Source organism: Phalaenopsis equestris, unplaced genomic scaffold (assembly GCF_001263595.1).
Source record: "Phalaenopsis equestris unplaced genomic scaffold, ASM126359v1 Scaffold000609, whole genome shotgun sequence".
Taxonomy (NCBI): Eukaryota; Viridiplantae; Streptophyta; class Magnoliopsida; order Asparagales; family Orchidaceae; genus Phalaenopsis; species Phalaenopsis equestris.
The window spans coordinates 719,164-740,341 of NW_018165049.1; the positions used below are offsets into that span (position 1 = coordinate 719,164).

At 35.1% G+C, this 21,178-nt stretch overlaps 1 protein-coding gene across 4 annotated transcripts in view; it reads right to left on the reverse strand.

The window, feature by feature from the left end:
- LOC110029868 (small RNA degrading nuclease 5-like) overlaps positions 1–21,178 on the reverse strand; it is a 63,120-nt gene that overhangs the window by 11,947 nt on the left and 29,995 nt on the right. For all 4 annotated transcript variants that reach the window (XM_020732345.1, XM_020732342.1, XM_020732343.1 and 1 more), the window contains exons 8-13: positions 19,908–19,967; positions 18,781–18,836; positions 11,845–11,905; positions 11,464–11,731; positions 4,572–4,753; positions 4,189–4,484 (exon numbers count right to left, since the gene is read on the reverse strand). In XM_020732345.1, coding sequence (XP_020588004.1) covers positions 4,189–4,484; positions 4,572–4,753; positions 11,464–11,731; positions 11,845–11,905; positions 18,781–18,836; positions 19,908–19,967 — 923 coding nt within the window. The remainder of the gene's footprint in view (positions 1–4,188; positions 4,485–4,571; positions 4,754–11,463; positions 11,732–11,844; positions 11,906–18,780; positions 18,837–19,907; positions 19,968–21,178) is intronic.

Below are 21,178 nucleotides of genomic sequence, written 5' to 3' on the forward strand. Positions count from 1 at the left end.
AAGTTCTTGTCTCCCTCATACGACATTTTATAGGGTGAATTTACCTTTTTGGTTTCCTACCCCGACCCCTTCGTTTCCTCTTCCCTCTATTCAGTTTCTCAGCTCCTCACTTTCACTTCTTCAACTTCCTCATTTCCTCTTCTGGCTCTTCATTTCTTCTCCTCCAAGTAACTGAAATGGGACTATTCTTACAGATACATTCCGATTCATAAATAAATGCATATGTAAATGAAAATGATAATAGCATATAAAATTAATTAAAAAATGCCTAATGTTTTATGATTGATAAACAACATTAATGATGCCTTAAATAGAGAACCTCAATTTTTAACAAAATGAGCCTTGGTAGGGAAATAATTGAATTCCCGACTCTTGGTATTAAGAGTGCAACAAACCATGTAGTATCAGGTGTCATTAATAAATGTGATGTTGGGATAAGCAATATCTATAAGTAGTTATCATAGTCGACGAGCAAAGTGATGACCTAATGAAATTAGATGTAGTCAAAGCCTACGCAGATATAACATGACATTTCGAAAAAAGAGAAAGACGAGAATAAGAATAAAAATGCAAGACAATTGCACGCAAGGCATTGCATAATATAGTGAAAAAGAGAATTGTCAGTAGCCACTTTATTTATTTATGCCCACTACTATATGTACTACTTTTACTAATATTTTTTGTACTTTTAAGCATATCTTTTTATTTCTATTGTTGTTACTCATGATAGCAATTGACCAACATGCATATTATTTCTCTCTCAAATATTGATTCTTTAATATTATTTATATCACTAAGTTCGTAACTTGTCCCATATTATTATGTTATTTTTCAGGGGGGTGTAAGAAATAGGTGGACCACTATTTAGGTGGTTTGTCTTCTGTATAACTTCTGCATGTAATTTTTTTTTGCGATTATAGTAGATTTTCATGTACATATGATTTAACATTTCCATATTTTAGTAGCTCTGTATATTATTTAGGTTATTTTATAAGTTTTACTATGAATGTCTGATATGAATGAATATTGGACGAATTAAAGTGTAATGATTTTCTTGAAATGATTTATATAAGTCAAGATAAATGTTAGTAAAAATAAAGCTTACTTAACCGTCATCCTCTGTTACATCTCTGTTGACCCAAGGGAGTCAGCTGGGGTGCGGTGCAAAATTATGATTAAATGAGTTGGATTAACAATTCAACTTAATTTGGATCTAAGTAGGTCGTGGACGTCGATTAGATGAAAATTTTACTTACTATTATTTGTACACAAACAGAGTTTTACAGACAAAAGTACGTGTTTGAGAAGAAACAACGATATAAAAGTTCTAAGAGAATAGAGGATAAGATACATGATTAGCATACAGCATTAGTGATGGTATTGCTGAACATCAGTTACGTCATGAATTTGTGAGCAGGAGAAGGAATGATGTGGTAAACATGTTATGCAGTTCGAAACTATAGGCTAATGATCATATCACATATTCTAGGAGTGTGCGGAACACAAGTGATTAAAGCGGTGTAGCGGCATGCATGATTGCTAGAAACATAAGTATCATGTTTTGGATTGTAATAGAGAGGCTATAAAAGAGACTGATTCACAGGACAAAAGTGGCCAATAGCTGCATAGTGAAGCTCATCAATAACAAGCTCAAAGTTGTGGATGACGGTAATGTAGATTGTAGGTGAGACATTGCATAATAGATAACAATTGCTTTGTGCTCCAGCTCTCAATTGCGATTGCAATCTCATTACCAATCATGGCTTTATGACCAAGAGCATGATGTGAGTGACAGTCGGACTTGATGAAAGAGGTTGTGGGATGGGATTATCCAATACGGAAAAAAGATCATTAGGACTCTGAACATATGTGAAGAAAGCTTTAAGAACTTCGGCTCTGATATCAAACTAATGGAGGGCTGGTTGCAAAACTATAATGAATGTGGACATTTAATGATTGATATTTGAGAAGGAGAGTCCTCAATATCCAAGGAAGGAGAATCACCGAGGTAAAAAGCCAAAATAGATTGAGAAGATAAAATGACATGCCGCAAAGGGAGAGATGCATAGGGTTTGAGAAAAAAAAAATATGTTAAAATCCTATATGGTAGAGAATCTAGAGAGGAAGCCAGAAGAAAGCCTTTCTTAATTTCAACTCTAATATGAAATTGTAAGACACTAAGCCATATATATATTCTAAATTGATATTTTTATAAACTCAAGGGCTACAATGACCCCATAGCAAGAGTTGGTGGACCTTTTTAACACTTTTCGAGCAACACGTGGCTCCCTATGTGTAATATAAAAAGAAGGTACAAAAGTGAGAGAGGGAAGGAGGATCCTCATCTAAAAACAAAAGGAGGGTCCTAGGGGTTCCTCTATCCACATTACAACTCCACGCCAAAAAATGAAAGAAAAGTGATGAAAGGTATTGTGTACCCAAAATACATGAGATCCAGTATACCAAAAACAACCAAAAAACCGAAGAAAGAGCTCGAGTGATTCGTTAAGTTTGAAGAGACGGCATCAGCATCCAGTTGAGACCCAAATAAGTCATGTGTAGAGCAAGCCACATGAGAATCCTGCAGAGATCAAAACACAGAAACAAAAGAGAGAAACCACATCCCTTTCCATCATGGAAGACAGTAAACCGAGGAGGCCAAGACCACACTATAATCTTTGCAGTCCAGAAGAAAGCATACGAGAGCTCCTGCAATAGATCAAACAGAGGAACACAATAGGAAAGAAATTCCACAAAAGGAATAGGAAAATGAGGGGAGCCTTCGTCCAGAAATAGGTTTTGCTAAAGGAGCAAGAAATGCCAAACCGAGCATGGCGTAGTAACAGTACAGCAGGTGAGTAGTAAACCACCACATAGTCGCAAGCAAGGAAGAGGAACCACACAAAGGTATTCACGATAAAGAACAGCCCAAGGGCATCCATATCCCCAGCCCCTAAGCAGCAGACAGAAATAACACAAACCATCCCAATACCGAAGTATGAATACAGAAAGTGGAGGATCGGAGACCTGAATACCATAGAAAAGGCCATATAGCCCATCCAAATTGTTTGGCAAAACAGGGGCAAAACCATTCCACCGAAATACATAAAAATAAACAGGGGGCAGCAAACAGACATGCTATCAGGAACCATCACAACGGACATAAGGAGCATCTAACTTGTCCCAAACCGCCAGCATAAATTGGTTTGCAAATATTTTTCCAAGGCATCCATCTTCTACCTGAATGATTCTCCACCCATAATAACTTGTTAAAACATCTTTCGAGGCTCAATAGGGTACTATTCTTAAGTTGGAAAACTTAAAGGGTATATAAAGAAAGAGAATGCAAAATACTCCTGAGAAAAGTAATTCTACCCCCAAAAAAGAGGAAGTTATTTTTCTAATACAAAATTTTTTTCCGCACATTTTCGACCACCTCATCAAACTAAATCCGCCTTTTCTTGCCCTTAAGTAAAAAAGACCCTCATATATTTAAGAGGAAAAGTTGAAAGAGAGAAGCCAGTAAAGTTAACAATCCAGCACGCATTTGATCGATTGACTGTGTTCCCCATGTATAAGTTGCATTTATTTGCACTAAAAAGGAGCCCAGAAACAGATTGGAGATCTTCCATTAAACGGGGTATTTTCCTTACAACTTTTTTGCTAGCATTAGAAAACAAAATCATGTCATCGGCATACGCCAGATGCGTAACCAACGTATTGGATTTATGAGCATATATAAAATTAGAACTTATAAAGTTTATAGAACTACTCTTAAACAAATAAAAATATCAAATTAACACTAACTAATATTTAACACACTAATAATTAATTCAAATATAAACACAAAATAGACTCATGACCAAAAACAACAGTTAGTTGCATAGCATCATATTGAGTTAGAAAATACTATATAGCAGAGATTATGGGAGTGACAGATATTAAAATAAGATAGCGGAAAATTACAGAAAATTGTTGAAGCAAATATAACGGACGGAAAAAAACATCAATAATGTGCAAAGTTTCACTTCAACAAAATAAAAAATAAAAGGATTAATCATGACAGTTGAAACTTGTGCAAAAAAGAAGCAGCCGTAAACTAGAGAACATCTCACGCACCACACAAAAAGAATGAATGGACAAGGATTGATGAAGACAACTCCAAATAAATGGGAGAAGAATAGTTACCTCTGAACAATCCCAATATCTCCATGGCCAGTGGATACAATAAATAAAGTATTCCCTGCCAACGCATTGTATAGCTTTTGAATCCTTTCATCCATTTCAGATAAAATTTCTTTCAATTCTGAACTTGAGTTCAGATGGCTTATTTCTTGCCTAGCCAATTTACTATCACACGTCAACATTGAAACCATTTCAGCCACCCGATACTTCAACGTCTCTATATTCTGTGTTTGCATCTTCCAATACGAAAGTAATCTTGAAAATCGAGTCCAAACAAAGATTGTATTTTCATTCTTTACCTTCAAAAAGTAAAAAACTACTTTCAAAAAATAAATATTTCCAATTCAAATAAAGTTATTAATGTCAACGGCAGTTAAAAATTTTACCTCTTTTATGGCTTTTGAAAGGGCTTCTTCATCCGAATAAACAGGAATCACGTTGGAAGATTCATCCGAAAATCTTCTTAAAATGGATGAATCATCTACAAGGGAGCATTTTCTGCCACATTCGTGCAAAATTGAGACTAATTTGCATCGTATCAGTGAGGAGCGTGATCCAAATTCAGGTCCTAAGGGAGAAATTAATGGGATTAGATGGAGCTAAGAATTACATAATAGAAATTAAAGATTGATGCGTGCTAGAAAATTCGCGGCGGTAGAATAACGAATTATCGTTTTAGCATTGTACGAGAATTCAACGCAAACACGGATAAAAAAGAACATACAGTAGTGACACCAAAGATTTTTACAAGAAAAACCCGTAAAGGGAAAACCCACGGAGACTAATCCAATTGCGAAAATTCACTATTGATTGATGATTACAAAAATTTCTTGTCCCACATAAAGGAAAGGGTAACCATATTTTTCAAATTACAGCGTCGACTGTCAGCGTCTGATTGGTGGTGATTGACGATGATGGATGGTGGTTGACGGAGATCGGCGAGGGTCGACGGCAGTTGACAGCAGTCGACAGTCGGTGGTGGTTGAATGAAGTTGGCGGTTATTGATGGCGATCAACAGTGGTCGATGGTGATCAGAGGTAGTCGACGACGTCCGGAAGTGGTCGACAGTGGTCAGAAGTGGTCGACGACAGTTGATAGTAGTCAACGACGATCAGCGGTGATGCTGAGCTGCAGCTTCTCCTCAAAGTCTCAGGCACTCTCTCTCTTTATGGGCTTCAGTTTCTCCTCATAAAAAGGGTGGAACTCTATTTATAGCATTCTGAGTGTAATTAATATAGGAATATGAACCATTTTTGATCGAACGGTCCGAAGAGCATCCTTCAATCAGACAGCATTTAGTGGACATTTGAATGTTTTAATGATGACGGAATTAAGTGATCTTGGGCTCGTTGGATTTGTCTTGTCGAGACGTTCGATTTGACTATGAACTAGCTAGATTCAGCATTTGTTTCACCTCCCAAATGTGTCTGAAAATCTTTCAAGTATAGTTCAAAGACTTAATCTGGGCTTGATTTGGCTCGGATTGGGCTAGCATTTATATCATTAGGTCTATCTCAACGAGTAGGTTGGTTTGACTATAAGTTTGTTGAAATCAGAACTATGAATGACTTTTTATCTATATTTGAATGTTTCTTACACAAAATATTGTCTGGAGGTCCGTTTCAAATGATGAAAATTTATTGGAGGCATATCATTTGCCCCCTATAAAAAAAATTCGTCCATATATATATATATATACATAATTTTTTTACGCAATGCTTGCACAATTTTTCAAATGCTCTCGTAAGCTTTTATTTGTTCTGACATTTTTCTTATTGATTTGGTAATAGATGCTCCCATAAGCTTTTATCTGTTTTGATAATCAGTATACGTGATAACTATACATAACTTAAATTTGGGACAGGTAGCGGGAACACCAAAAGACGGGAATTTGAACAACAGGAAGGCAAAGCGGGATCGGCAGGTTGGGAAGCAGAGGCGCGGGGTAGAAGGGAGTCGAATGATTATTTTAAATATTTTAATAATGAGCATTTAATAACTTTAATCCTTTTTCACCCTATAAATAGGGGTCTGAAAGAGAGGGTACAGGTGGAGTCCTTAGCAGATCCAAGATTTTCCAGAAAAAGAAAATCATCATGTATAGCGGTGAAGAGTTGCGGCAAGATATTGCAGCGAAGAGTTGCGGCGCAGAGTTAAGACAAAGAGTTACGGCGCAGAGCTGAAGTGAAGAGTTATTGTGAAGCGTTGTTGCGAAGCGTTGTTGTGAAGTGTTGCTGTGAAGCGTTGCGGAAATGACGACAACTGGAGAACCTCGTTATCCTGATAACCAGAGGAAAAGTTAGCACCCAGAGGATGCAACATCAATTTTGACAGAAAGCGGCTTGATCTTTTTCCAAAAGAAGTGTTACTTCCCGAATGATATGACCGTGAAATTGCCGACTTTAACTGATCGCTCGTATTCTCCTCCTTCTGCGTACATCTTCATTCATGATGCAGCCATGAGAGTTAGCATACGATTTCCGTCGGCACCTGAGTTTATTGAAATTATGAAAGCGTTCGGGTTTGCATTGTTGAGTTATCTTATCGGGTGGTGACAGTCATATTGGGTTTACTGCTTTCTTCAGGAGTTGTGGGTTGACGTTAACATCGACACTTTTGGCACGGATTTGTGTGTTCTTTATTGATACACATGATCGTGTGATGTTTAAGCATAAGACGTTGGACTTTCGCCTAAAAAAATAAAAAAGACAATAGTCCGTGAGATTCTTCTTTGCACAGAACGATTGTGGGATCCGAGAGAGGCGGAAAGGTTCCAATAGTAGTTTGTCTCTCTTCAGACTACTGAGGAGAGAATAATGCAGATGCTAGGATTTCGTGACTTTAAGGAGATGTTGTTTGAAACACAATATATTTATGAATTTGTGAGTGAAGAATTATTGTCCAAAGTCAACTTTTATTTTCATCCTAAACGGTCCACGGTTGTAGTATTAATAAAATCTAAGAACGGACCTTCTGAGCCAGCCCCTGTAGTATCCTCAAAGCGACTCCCAACGAACAATGAATGTGAAGTACTGCCTCAGAAAAAATAAAAGAAGGTTAAAGTATCACAGGAGCACCTGTCAAGTCCTCTGATTATTCATATTCCTGAAAATGTCCTGTCTCATGAATGTATTGGGCCTCTCGAGGTCGAGAGTTTTGTAAGTTTCTATTGGGCTCCTTGTAGTTTCCTCAAAGCGGCTCCCAAAGAACAATGAATGTGAAGTACTGCCATAGAAAAAATAAAAGAAAGTTAAAGTATCACAGGAGCACCTGTTAAGCCCTCTGATTATTCATGTTCCTGAAAATGTCTTGTCTCATGAATGTACTGGGCTCCTCGAGGTCCAGAGTTTTACAAGTTTCTATTATTTTATGCTAGTGTATAATCATTCTATCTTTCTAACCCAGATTTTTTCTATTTTTTTAGATGGATAATACAGTGAAAAGCCAAAAAAAGCTTGGACTGGATCTGAGAAATTGGAACTCTGAATTTGTTAAGATTAAATATTTCCAAGGCGAGTACAAGCGTTGATATGAATCTGTGGTTGAAAGAGTCACAACTCTGGTATCACAATTGACAGAGTGTAGAATAGAACTATCAAAAATGGTAACTTCCCTCTCGTTGCAGCTTCAGAATCTGGAGAGAACACGAGAGGGGTTGGTGGAAGCACGAGCCGACTTTAGTGAAAGTAATAAGCGCGTGAAAATTCTCGGATCGACGGTGGGAGTCCAAGAGAAAGAAATCCGACTTTTGAAGTCTACGAAAGATGATGTTGCAGAGGTTAGTCGCAAAGCGGTTGAAGACTTAAAAAATTCACTTGAATTCAAGACTATCATTTGAAACCATGTCTTAAAAGCTCGTGATCGTGTACTTGATGTTGACGTAAAGAAGCAGTGGTTTAACGAATAAAAATTCATCCAGGGTTTTCTGAAGAAGAGTCGAGCGGCGTAACGTCGATCCGAAGTTACCATGGAGGGGCTCACTCCTAACCAAGCTTCAGAGAATGCTTCCTCGGATTCCGACATTGATCACGAGCTTTGTGACTAATCTCTGCAACATCTTTCGTAGACTTGATCTCAATGATAGTCCGATCAAAATTGGTCTCAACCACGATCCACGGCTATAGACCATGGTCTCGACATGTTGAATACTTCAAGAATCTTTCGTAGACTTCAAAAGTCGGATCTCTTCCTCCTGGATTATCATCATCAACTCAAGGGCTTTCACAAGCCTATTACTTTCACTAAGGTCGGCTCGTGCTTCCACCAACTCCTCTTGAGTTCTCTCCAGACCCTGAAGCTGCAACGAGAGGGAAGTTGTTATTGTTGATAGTTCTGACATGCACTCTTTCAATTGTGATTCTAGAGTTATGACTCTTTCAACCTCAAATTCATAAAGACGTTTGTACTCATCTTGAAAATATTTGATCTTAATAAATTTGGAGTTCTAATTTCTCAGAGTCAGTCCAAGCCCCTTCTGGCTTTTCACCATGTTATCCCTCAAAAAAAAAAGAAAAGAAATCTGGGTCAGAAAAATCAAATAATTATACAGTAGTAGAAAATAATAGAAACTTACAAAACTCTCGGCCTTCTTTTGTTTTTTTCTCAAGCAATACTTCAGAATCACTGTTCGTTGAGAGCCGTTTTGAGGAAACTACGGGGGCCGGCTCGGAAGATCCCTTCTTAGATTTCTTTAATACTACAGACGTGGACCATTCAGGATGAAAAGAAAGCTTGACCTTGAACAATGATTCTTCACTCACAAATTCATAAATATATTGTCTCAAACATCTCCTTAAAGTCATGAAATCCCAACATCTGCAATATTCTCTCCTCAGTAGTCTGAGAAGAGACAGACAACTATTGGAACCGTCCTGACCTCTCGCGGAGTCTCCAATCATTCTGTGCAAAGAAGAATCTTACGAACCATTGTCTTATCGATTCCTTTAGACGAAAGTTCAACGTTTTATACTTAAACATCGCATGCTCAAGCGTATCAGTAAAAACCCCACAAAGCAGTACCAAAAGTTATCGGTGTTGACGTCAACCCACGACTCCTGAAGAAAGCAGTCAACCCAATAATGATTTTCACCACACAACTGAGCAACACAAACCCCGAACGCCTTCATAATTTCAATAAACTCAGGTGACAGCGAAAATCGTAGGTCAGCTCTCTAGGCTGTCTCATGAATGGCGACGTATCGGGAAGAATACGCGCGACCAGTTAAAATCGACAATTTCACCAGCATATCATTCGGGAAGTAATACTTCTTTCGAAAAAAAGATCAAGTCGATCTCCGTCAAAATTGATGCAACATCCTCCGGGTTCTGACTTTGCCTATGGTTCTCAGCAAAACGAAGTTCTCCAGTTGTTGTCATGTCTACAACGTTTCACAACAACGCTTCGCGGCACTGCTTCACCGCAACGGTTCACAACAATGCTTCACCTCAACTCTACGCCTCAACTCTTCGCCGCAACTCTTCGCCGCAACTCTGCACTGCAACTCTTCATTGTTATGCGGGATGATTTTCTTCTTCTGGGAAATCCTGGATCGGCTGAGATCTCCACCAATACTTTCTCCTTCACCCCTATTTATAGAGTAAAAAATGCTCATTATTAAAATATTTAAAATAACCATTCGGCTCCCCTCCAACCTGTGCCTCTACTTCCCAGCCGGCAATCCCGCTTTGCCTTCCTGCTATTCGGATTCCCGTCTTTTGGCTTTCTCACTACCTATGTCAAAGCTAGGTTATGTATACTTATCACGTATACAGATTATCAAAGCAGATAAAAGCTTATGAGAGCATTTATTACCAAATCAATAACAAAACTGTCAGAGCAAATAAAATCTTATGAGAGCATTTGGAAAAATGTCCAAGCATCGCATAATAAAATAATATATGTATATACAAATCTTGATATTTTTTGGACAATGAAATTGTGGTTTTTTCAAAAAATAGTGGGCAACTAATACACCACCAATAAATTTTCATCAGCTGACACAGATCTCGAGACAATATTTTGAGCAAGAAAAGTTCAAATTTTGAAAAAAAATTATCCAGAACTCTGATTTCAGCAAGCTTATAATCAAACTGACTAATTCGATGAGACGGACCTAGTGATATAAATACTAGCCCAATTCGAGTCAAATCAATCACAGATCAAGTCATTGAATCACAATTGGATGGTTTCCAGACACATTTGGGAGATCAAACGAATGTCGAATCTAGCAACTTCATAGTCAAATTGAGCATCTCGACAAGACGATTCCAACAAGTCCAAGATCACTCAATTCCGGCATCATTAAGACATCTAAATGTCCATTAAACGTTGTTTGATTGATGGAAACTCTTCAGACCGTCCGATCAAAATTGGTTTATATTCCTACATTAATTGCACTCAGCACACTATAAATAGAGCTCAACCCCTCATAAGGAGAAGCTGAAGCCTATAGTGCGTGTCTGAGACCTTAAGGAGAAGTCGCAGCTCAGCATCACCGTCAACCGCCGACCGTCGTCGACCACCGTTGATCGTCATCAATCACAGCCAACCTCCATCGACCACCGTTGATCGTCGATTACTGTCAACAGTCGTCGACCCTCGCCGACCTCCGTCGACTACCGTCCACCACATCAATCACCACCAACCAAACGTCGTCAGTCAACTCTGTAATCTGAAAAATATAGTTACCATTTCTTGTCTGTGGGACGAGAGATTTCTGTAATCATCAATCAAAAGTGAATTTTCGCAACTAGTTCAGGCCCTGTGATTTTTCCCTTTATGGGTTTTCCACATAAAAACCTATGGTGTCACTACTTTATGTTTCTCTTTTATCTGTGTGTTTGTTGAATTCTCGTACAACGCTAAGACGATAATTAGTTACTCTACCGCCGCAAATTTTCTAGCACGCATCAAAGATAGGATCTAGTGAGCAAATTATACATTGATGAAATGTAAATATGTGACAAAAGAAAACATCTTGCAAAGATAAGTTCTGTATTCTGGCAAACAGCTTGGCAGAAATAAAATGTGGTCAAAGATTAAAATAAGGAAGACTTACATACAAACCACTCAATGCCTGCGGTCTTACATATCTAAGACCTAAACATCATTTTTTTTACATATATTCCACCTTATACCATGAAAAGGTGTATTTTACTTTTAAAAAGTTAAAATAGTGGCATTTTTTAAAATGAAAAGCAAAGTTTATGTGTTAGATAGGTAGATGCATAAGAATCGGGTGGTATGTATGTAAATGTCAAAGTTTTTAATCAATTACCATTTTTAATCTTCAAAAGAACCAAATCCATTGCAGCTCTTGCATCTTCAACACTGTCATGCCCTTCTCCTGGAACTTGTATCTTCCGAGCGAGAAACTTCAATGATAAAACTCGTAATGCTGGTTTCCGGGTTCCAGAACGTGTGTGCTTGTATAAAATAGCAGTGTCAATTATTAAATTATGAGAAATCTTCAGTGCTGAAAGGTCATTCTCCAGGGAGTGCCCAACTAGAATTGTTTCCTTGTAGACATGTTTCAGAAAAACATTCTGAAAACAATAACAAGTGTAATCACAAAGTTACTCAAGAACATAGAAATAGGTTTCTGATCGTCCGAACAATGGGCGAGGGAAATTAAAAAAGAAAACAAAATTAGATGCACCTGAACATCCTCCAACGTTGTCGTAACATCAATAAGCATCTCCTCTGTGATACCACTATACCTAAAAAACCCAGTCTCCAAAATCTAAATGAAGAACTTCAATAAATATTCCAAACAAGTAAAAAAAGGGGCCTTTACATACATACCACCCAATTCCTATGCATTCACATATCCAACACCCAAACTTTGTATTTTACATTTCTACCGCCAAAAACTTTTATATCACATAAAAATTCTATTATAACTTTTAAGAAGTAAAATACACATTTCCATGCATAAATAACATAAGGTTGAATAAACGTAGAAATTGAAATTTAGGCGTTAGATATGTAAATACATAAGAATGTGGTATGTATGTAAATCTTCCAAAAAAAAAAGCAATCTCTTGGAGAGAAGTAAGCAAAGCAATCTTTTGAAGAAAAGTAATCAATATCAACTGCGATTTAGTTTATCAGAAAGACCAAAACCAAGTGTTGAAACCAAACGCCAATCAAGGCAACATTAATAAAAGGGATGCTTACAATAATAAAAGCAATTTAAAATTCTTGTTTAAAGCAGAAAAGCATTCTAGAGTGTATTAAGTGAAAAAGATAATATAATTTTGAAAAATTAATAATCACATTTAATTTCATTAAATATACCTCAAAATTTCATTCATATGCTTTAAATTAAAATCTAACAAATAAATAAAATTTTAGAGAAAAGTAAGCAGTGTCAACTACGATTTAGTTTATCTGATCATCATACCCAGCACAAAGACCCAAATCAAGTGTTGAAACAAAACGCCAATCAAGGCACCATTAATAAAAGAGATGCTTACAAGAATAAAGAAATTTAAAATTCTTATTTAAAGCAGAAAATCATTCTAGAGTGCATTAAGTGAAAAAGGTAATATAATTGTGAAATATTAATAACTACATTTAGTTTCATTAAATAAATCTCAAAATTTAATTCATATGATTCAAATTAAAATATAAAAAATAAATGAAATTATATAAATAATAAATAATATATGTATATTCTTAACAAAAAAATGTCTAAACCACTCTCAAATGCATTTGGTTAAGTAGCACCACTTAATCAGTTAACCAAGAGTTTATAAGCGGAACAGGATTTGGGCCACGGATACAAAGAGGGAGCGAGCGGCCCAGAAAGAAAGTAGAGAGAGTGAGTGAGAGACACCAAGACAAATAGAGCGAGCAACACAATAGAGCAACGAGTAGAACAAGCAAGCAACCGGCCAGGCGGACTGGGGGTTTTTGCAAGCAAGCCAAGCAAGGGTCAACTGCATATGACCAAAAACAGGGTTGACTGCACAAAATAGAGCAATGCTAGATTAGATTGCCGATTTTTTAATCCAAAAATAAAGGCTTTTCATCATTACCTACTTCAAGAAATTTTTTATTAAATTTTATTTTGGAATTGAAAAACCTAGATTTAATTTAAGCTCAAATGCTATCTTCAGATAGTTATCTACTTATAATGATACTTAAGTTAAATTTCTTTTGTTAATTTTCTCAAATTAGGAAAACCCTAATTTTAGTTTTTTTTGTTTTACAAACAATTTTTGTTAGGAGAATAGCAGGAAATTAATGAGGAAAGTTTGGGACTTCTGCAAAAAGATAGAAGAAAAAGAAAAATATAATAGGAAGTTTGAAAGATAAAATATATTGATATAAGTATTATACTAAAGGGAGCAACAATCACAAAAAAAGGTGACAAATTGAGGCGGTAACGACATTTCTAGTTATAACAATTAAAAACAATTCTCTTAAAGGTTTTAATACATCAATTATTATGCCCCTTCAATGTGTCTTTGAGGATATCATTACCACAAATATTGTGTAGAAAGTAACAGAATAAATACATTCTACAATAAATCTCTTCATATTGTTAAATAGAATATATATTATCTTTAAGAAAAAATGTTGAGCACGTCTGTCTAATAGAAGCAATGTAAGTAAGATGTGATTGTTTCAAAGAATGAGATAATTAAAAGTGATTGTATGTGTATATTGAAAGACGAAATTTACTCCCTTATGACTCTAGTTAGGGACACATTTATCCATGCAAAAAATAATTACCTACATTCACAGGTTATGTTTGGAAAGGTTATTAAAATGTTAGTATTTAAGGGTACAATTAGATGATGCTCCTGTGACAACAATATTATATAAAAAATTAGAAAATTAAAATATGAGAAGAAAAGTAAATAAATAATAGCTATTTTATTTTATCACTATAAATGTTACAAATGTAGCTCATTTGAGGTTAAGAATAAGAAATACTTTTAATCTAAGCGCATTAACTTTTATTTCTTGAATTACTATAATTTAGAAATATATTTAATCAATGAGTTTTAAAATCACTTTATAGTAAATAAATAATTTTTTTGGAAAATATCCCTTAAGTAAATGGGAGTAAAGATGAAGGTTTTTTACAATCAACGAGAATGAGTCAAAGATAAACAGTAAAATTCTGCATCTGTTGTATTTTAAAAACAGTACTATGGAAAAAAATGATGCATTTTAAAAAAAAATTTATGAACAAACCTTTTGATGTACTTTGCCCTTTTAAGACTTTAAATCAGAAGTTTTTGTTATATAAAGAAAAATTATATATATATATATATATATATATAATGACACATTTTATAAATCATGGCAATTTTTGTATCTCAAGGCTACAAGCCTCAATAAGGAAAAACCGATGAAAATACAAGGGCTATATTGTAAATCTATAACTTAACATTCATGGTTTAGTTTGACAATTATCAAAAGAAATGTTCATGAAATCTAATAGATAAAAATTGTAAATTTTAAAAATAAATTTCTTCTCAAAGTAGTTATGTTGTATCCATTATGAAGTATAAAAGTATGTTAACATTACAATTTGAATCAAACCATATTGCATTATTTATAAGACATGATCATAATTTACAAGAGAATATTTGGTCTACTACAAATGTGAATGAAACTGAAGTATAAATAAAAAGACAATAGTTCATTTAAAACTGAAATGCTTTCTATACGTATCATAAGAAAATAACTTTAAGGAAAAAAGAATCATATAAAGTCGTACAACAAATAGAAATGAATGCTTGTAAGTTGTAAATTATAAGAAGTTTTGGCATTAATCCAATTTAAAGGTATCAAAATTAACTCTATATCATGAATCATCAACAATACATTAGATTCTCCTCTATTCTCGTATACTTTGGGATTTCCATAGAAAACATCCTATGCAATTAGCATAATGAATCATGCACCAAATATTATAATCATTTAGGAAATTATACCAATTATTGACAGTGGATATCAAATGCATCTTATGCATTGGAGGTACAATCTTGTATATGATGACTTGTAGACTTGTACAACAATTATTCCTAAATCTGTTTGATAAATACCAGCTAAATAGTTTATGATAGTTCAATCTTTTAAAGCCAGGTAAAACTAATGCAGACCACAATCGCAGTGAAAATGCAAATTATATGCAGTAAAAATAACAATCTAGAAGATGAATTTTATATCCACCAACTGTCCTTTTTTTTAGTGGGAGTTTACATTTCAATATGGATTTATTTTTAATGTTATTTTTCCATTAATTTTAAGAAAACATGCCAATAATGTTATTCTAATATAAAATATGGCTTGTATTGATGACCATTCATTGAATTTCATTGTATTCATTGTTTATGTTCTCCTTTCATTGGAATTCCCAAGATTCTTTTCGCACCTATATCTATTCATTTTGATGGTGGAATTTGTTTGTCACTATAATGGTTAATCTACCGCAGCAAGTATGGTTACCTTCTGTTTCAATCCAACTAATGACAATTTGGTGGCATCTGCTTCCAAATAAAATTATATGTGAGATTTCTTGCAATCATGCGGGTCACTTCCTCTGATAGCAATTCTATGTGAAATCAAGGGTGACTACCATATGGGTATTGTTGTTCCAATTGAGAAGCAAGTTGTGGCTAGGGGTGTAAACGAGCCGAACATGAGTGAGCCCAAGCTCTGCTCGTGTTCAGCTCGTTTATATTTCAAGCTTAAAAAGTGTGTTCGTGTTCGATTCGTTTGCTTAGCGAGCCGAACACGAGCTGGAAGAGTCGTTTTGACAATCCTAATCACGTAGCCATAAGATGTTAAGGGTTGGGGTAAATTTTAAAAATTATTGATTATATTAAAACATCGTTTGAAGCTAATTTAATAATTATTATTTTATTTTCTTAATTAATACTTTTAATTGATTATAAATCTTTGTAGCCTTGTAGTCAATTTAAAGAAAAAAAGGTACAGATAAGTTGTATGAGATGACCTAAGAAGGCTCAACTCACACAATACAACACACACAAAAACCCAAATAAACAAAGATACATAAATATAAAAAATCAAAAATCCACCAACAGAGCAAAGCTGCTAGAGCCGTCACACTTTAGTTCTTCCTCTGCCTCTAGTTCTCGGAAGAGAGAAAAGGAGAACACAGGGAAAATGTCAACAGTTGGTGGATTTTTAAAAAATCCACAGTTGGGAAAATGTCAACAGTTGGTGGAAAAGTCATCCTCAAAACAAAGGTGTGACGTTAAGAAGAAAACAGGGAAAATGGCGTAAAGAAGCTGAAAAGGAGAACACCAGGAGCCGCAATGCAGAGGAGGAAGCGTAGACTGAAGAAGCAGAAAAGGAGAACACCGGGAGCCGCACTGCAGAGGAGTCGCAGAGCCAAGCAGGAAGGAGCCGCGAGAGCTGCTCGCAAGACGGGTTCGCGAGAGGGGATGCAGAACTCGCGAGACCGGAAGACAGCCGCAGAGGCACCCTCGAGATGGAAAGCAAGAGAGAGTAGCACCGCAAAGGAAGCCAAGAACTCCCGAGCCGAGAAAGCTCGCGAGACGGGAAGGCCACGCCGCAAATCGCAAGACGAGGGAAGACAACGCGAAACAGGAAAGACGTCGTTGTAACAGTAGTTAGGGTTCGCCATCAGGCGAAACCCTAGCAGAGTCAGGCGGGAAGGAAGACGAAGCCATATACCATCCTTATATATATATATATATATATATATATATACCGAACACAAACGAACAGATCTTTGTTCCTGTTCGCTCATTAACTTAGCAAATGACCCGAACACGAGCTGTTCGCGAACAACGAGCCATTTTCATAGCCCTAGTTGTGGCTACATGTTAATGCATGAATTTATTAAGATTGAAAAATAAAGCTTTCTTACAATTGTTATGGGTCTTAATTAATGATAAAAGTAATCCCAAAGTTTATTATAAGGGCATGAGACACGTCAAAGATACAATCTATAATTATGAATAGCGTTTTAGTCGAATATGTATTCCTTTTGCTTTCTAGAATTCACTCCTTAATCTAGTGGGAGTTTACCTTGGTGTAAGCGAGCCAAGCCAGCTTGAACTTAACTCACTGATGAGCTCAAAAGTTGAGCTTACCAAGCCAAAAGCTCGAGCTCAAAATTAGATTCAAGCTCATATATTATACAAGCTCAAAATCAATTTTGGCTCAGCTTGGCTAGTCAAGCAGTTCAATTCCTCATTCCCTGATCCATTTTTTTTCCTTCGTTCAATATAAATTTACCAACTACCCAAATCTTGTCTCACGAATTCATCTTCTTTTCAAGAAAAGCATGAGCTTGAGCTTGTCCAACATAATAGCTTGAATCTTAGCTTGAGCTTCACCTTTTGACTCTTCGGTTCATCGAGCAGCTCAATTCCTCATTCCCTGTTCCATTTTTCTCATTCGTTCAATTTAAATTTGCCATTAATCCAACTCCCAACTCGTGAACTCATTTTGTTCTCCAAGCTTTTGTCGAGTGAGCATTCATTGTGGACTTTACTGACCAATCCCGTCAGTACCTTCTCCAGCAATCTCCAGTAATGACTTCACCCACCAATCCAATTGTTTCTCTAACGAGCACAAGTTGCAACTTCCCGACAGCCCAATCGATGCCTTCTCCCTTGAGTTCCCATCTCATCTTCTCAGTCATAATGCCTTCTTCAGCGAGCTGCCATCGATGTCATTGATGTAATCTCCCATGAGTTCCTATTGAGTCTTCTTAGCTTCTCTTTATTTTGGCTTGAGCTTACGAGCTGAGCTCAAGACCATCATTATTATGGCAAGTCAAGCTTAAACTCGTTGTTTGAACTCAAGTTTAAGCCAACGATTTCATAATCGAGCTGTGCTCAATTTAGAGATAACTTGAGCTTGACTATACTCATTTACACAACATTTTAGGGACAGATTATCCAAGTAAGAGGCATTCGATGATTTTTCTACTCTTGTTTTATTTATTTTCTATACTTTTTGTCATTGTATAGAAAGTGTAAATGAATTGATTCATGTTTGAAGCAATCTAGGTTTTTCTATACTTTTTGTCATTGTATAGAAAGTGTAAATGAATTGATTCATGTTCGAAGCAATCTAGGTTTATCCATGAATGCATTGTTTTCAACCAATTGCATGGTATAATGATAACCATTGTTTCGTACTATTGATTATCATCTTCATCGAAGTTCTTCATATTCTTTAGTTTTGTCACAAGCAACAAATAGATGTTATTTCCAACATGTAAAACTTTTCATAGCGTTGCATGATTTCAAGGATTTAATAATAGCTCAGTGTTAAAAATTAAAATTCTAGACCCTCCTATATCAATACACGCACAAATCCACATAATATAATATATGTTTGAAGTCCTTCATAATAAAACGAAATTGACTGTGTTTTGAGATAATGCACAAAATTTCATAAAAGAGCAAATCACATTATAAATTCATAAGAGATTGGTTGGAACTCCAGTTTAAACAGCAACAAAAATGGAAATTTGAAAATTAAACAACTTCATACCACACTATTCAAGTACTCTTTTGAAATAAAAACAAATTTAAAACGAAATGATTTTAACTTCAACACACACCTAGTATTATAGTCGACAATAGCATTCAAAGGCTTAACGAGTTCATCTAGAACCACCTGTAACAAAAAAAACTTAAAAAAAGCATTAGTTGATCCAAGAAAATTCTTTAATAGTAATATTAAATTGTCTAGTCGCGCATATCGTATACAAACTAATATATTTCTGAATGTCTAAATCAAATGGAACAAGAAGAAACCAAAAAAGAAACATAACGTCAGGCGGTGATCAAGGACTTTTTTGCTAGGATCTATGTCTACAAATAGAGAATATGTGGCCCATAAATAAAAATAAAATATAGTTGAATAAAATTTTTAATTGGATGTAATATTATTCCTATTTAAATGATTCAATTCCATACAACAACAGCAAGCCTTTAACTCACTAAGTGGGGTCAGTTACATGAATCCTTTTTCTCCATTTTGTCCTATTGAGTATCATATTTTCATTTAACTGTAATAAATTAAGATCATGTTTTATACAATATACTCAAATCTTTTTAGGTTCATATCTGTCTTTCTTAACATAAGCACATCTAAAACACTACTCTGCTAGCCGGATCATCAGATGGACGATATCTAATGTGACCAAACTATCTAAGACGACCCACTCTAATCTTTTCTACCGCTAGAGCTAAAAAACTCTTGAGGTACACCTATTTAAATGATTCAATTCCATGTTCAAGTAAAAAATTTTGAAGAACTCCAACAGAAATCATCACTTTGTAAAAGCAAGGTAATTATTTTCTTTTGGTTATTCTTTTCTTTCTATTGTTTTCTTTTTCTAATTTTTTTTTTTTGAATTGGAAAGCATGATTGAGTTTATCAAATTGTTATGATTTGGTTTTCAATAATGTGGTGAATATCAAAGCATCTGTTTTCATGTTCTTGATTTTCTAAATGTTATTCCTCGCAGAGCTCCATTAAGTTTTCATCTGAGTTGTTGTCTATTCTTTATTTTTATTCTTAATTGTTTAAAGAATAATGGTTTATCGAACTGATTTTGAGTGTTTTTGCTTCTTCTGTTTTCGCATCAAATGTCAGATATGCATGATAAAATTCATTTAAAAATATTTAAAAAACAAAATCTAGTAAGGAAATTTATCACTAATATAAGAAGAGAGGCTCTACCTCTCCCATGATGTTAACCAAGGTCACCCGCGTAAGTTCAAACCCAATGGCAGTCACACACTGGAAAGAAAAAAAAAAGGGGGGTCAATCAAATGTCATGTGAATTATAAGAGGACAGCAGATGGCATAGGAAAACTGGATCCAGCTCTACATCAACAATCCTTAATCAAGGAAGAGATGGCTAAGTAGCAAGCATCCCATATACATTAAACCGAAATTTACATATCATGATACATACCACAAAATTCTTATGTATTTACAAAAATAACACCAAAACTTTCATATTTACATTTAAAATGTGATATTAAAGATTTGAGTGATATACATGTAAATATAATGTTTGGGTGTTAGACATGTATATATATAAGAATTGTGTGGTATGTACGTAAATGGCAAGTTTGTACACAAGCATCTTCCAAATTCATTTACAAATAACACGAGTTGTACGCTTTCGAACAATAAAGAGCACATGAACACTCTTAATTAAATAATAGAGAATGATAATGATAATAATAATAATAATAAGAAGAAGAAGAAGAAAAAGAAGAAGAAGAATCATTTAGCTGAAAGTTATTTTTTGAGGGAAAAATATTTCAACTCTGCAGAAAGTTAAGCATCTGAATAAACAAAACAAAAATTACAAATTTAGAAAAACGAAAAATAAGTTGAAAACATAAAGATGATTTTACATATCACTCAATTATTCCCTATTTAGCGCTGTATAAAACAAATCTTTAAGCAACCGTAAAAGCACCAGATTGGTTGGATAACGTTAATGTGTACCAAAAATATGGAAGATTTACATAAATACCACTCAATTCCAATGTATTTACATATCTAGCACCTAAACTTAAACTTTTTACATACATACCACCTTACCTAAGCATGAAAAGGTGTATTTCATTTTTTAAGAGTTAAAATGGTGGCATTTTTTATGTGATATGAAAGATTTGGGTGGTAAAAATGTAAAAAAGCAAAGTTTAGGTTTTACATGTGTAAATACATAGAAAGTAAACGGTACATATGTAAATGCCCCAAAAAATATTTCATTTAGATCCCTCTAAAACCACAGTGGAAAACTGAAAGAAGTGTCAAAACAGTTGCCAGTTGGTATAAAAGAGAAATAAGATGCTCAATGCTGGTGGTGGTAACCATAGACAGTGAGACCGAGTTCACAAATAGAAATAAAATTATGGCAACTAAATCAAGCAAGAGAGAAAGAAAGATTTTACCCAGAAGAAAGGAGGGAATGGAAACAGCATGGATCAATG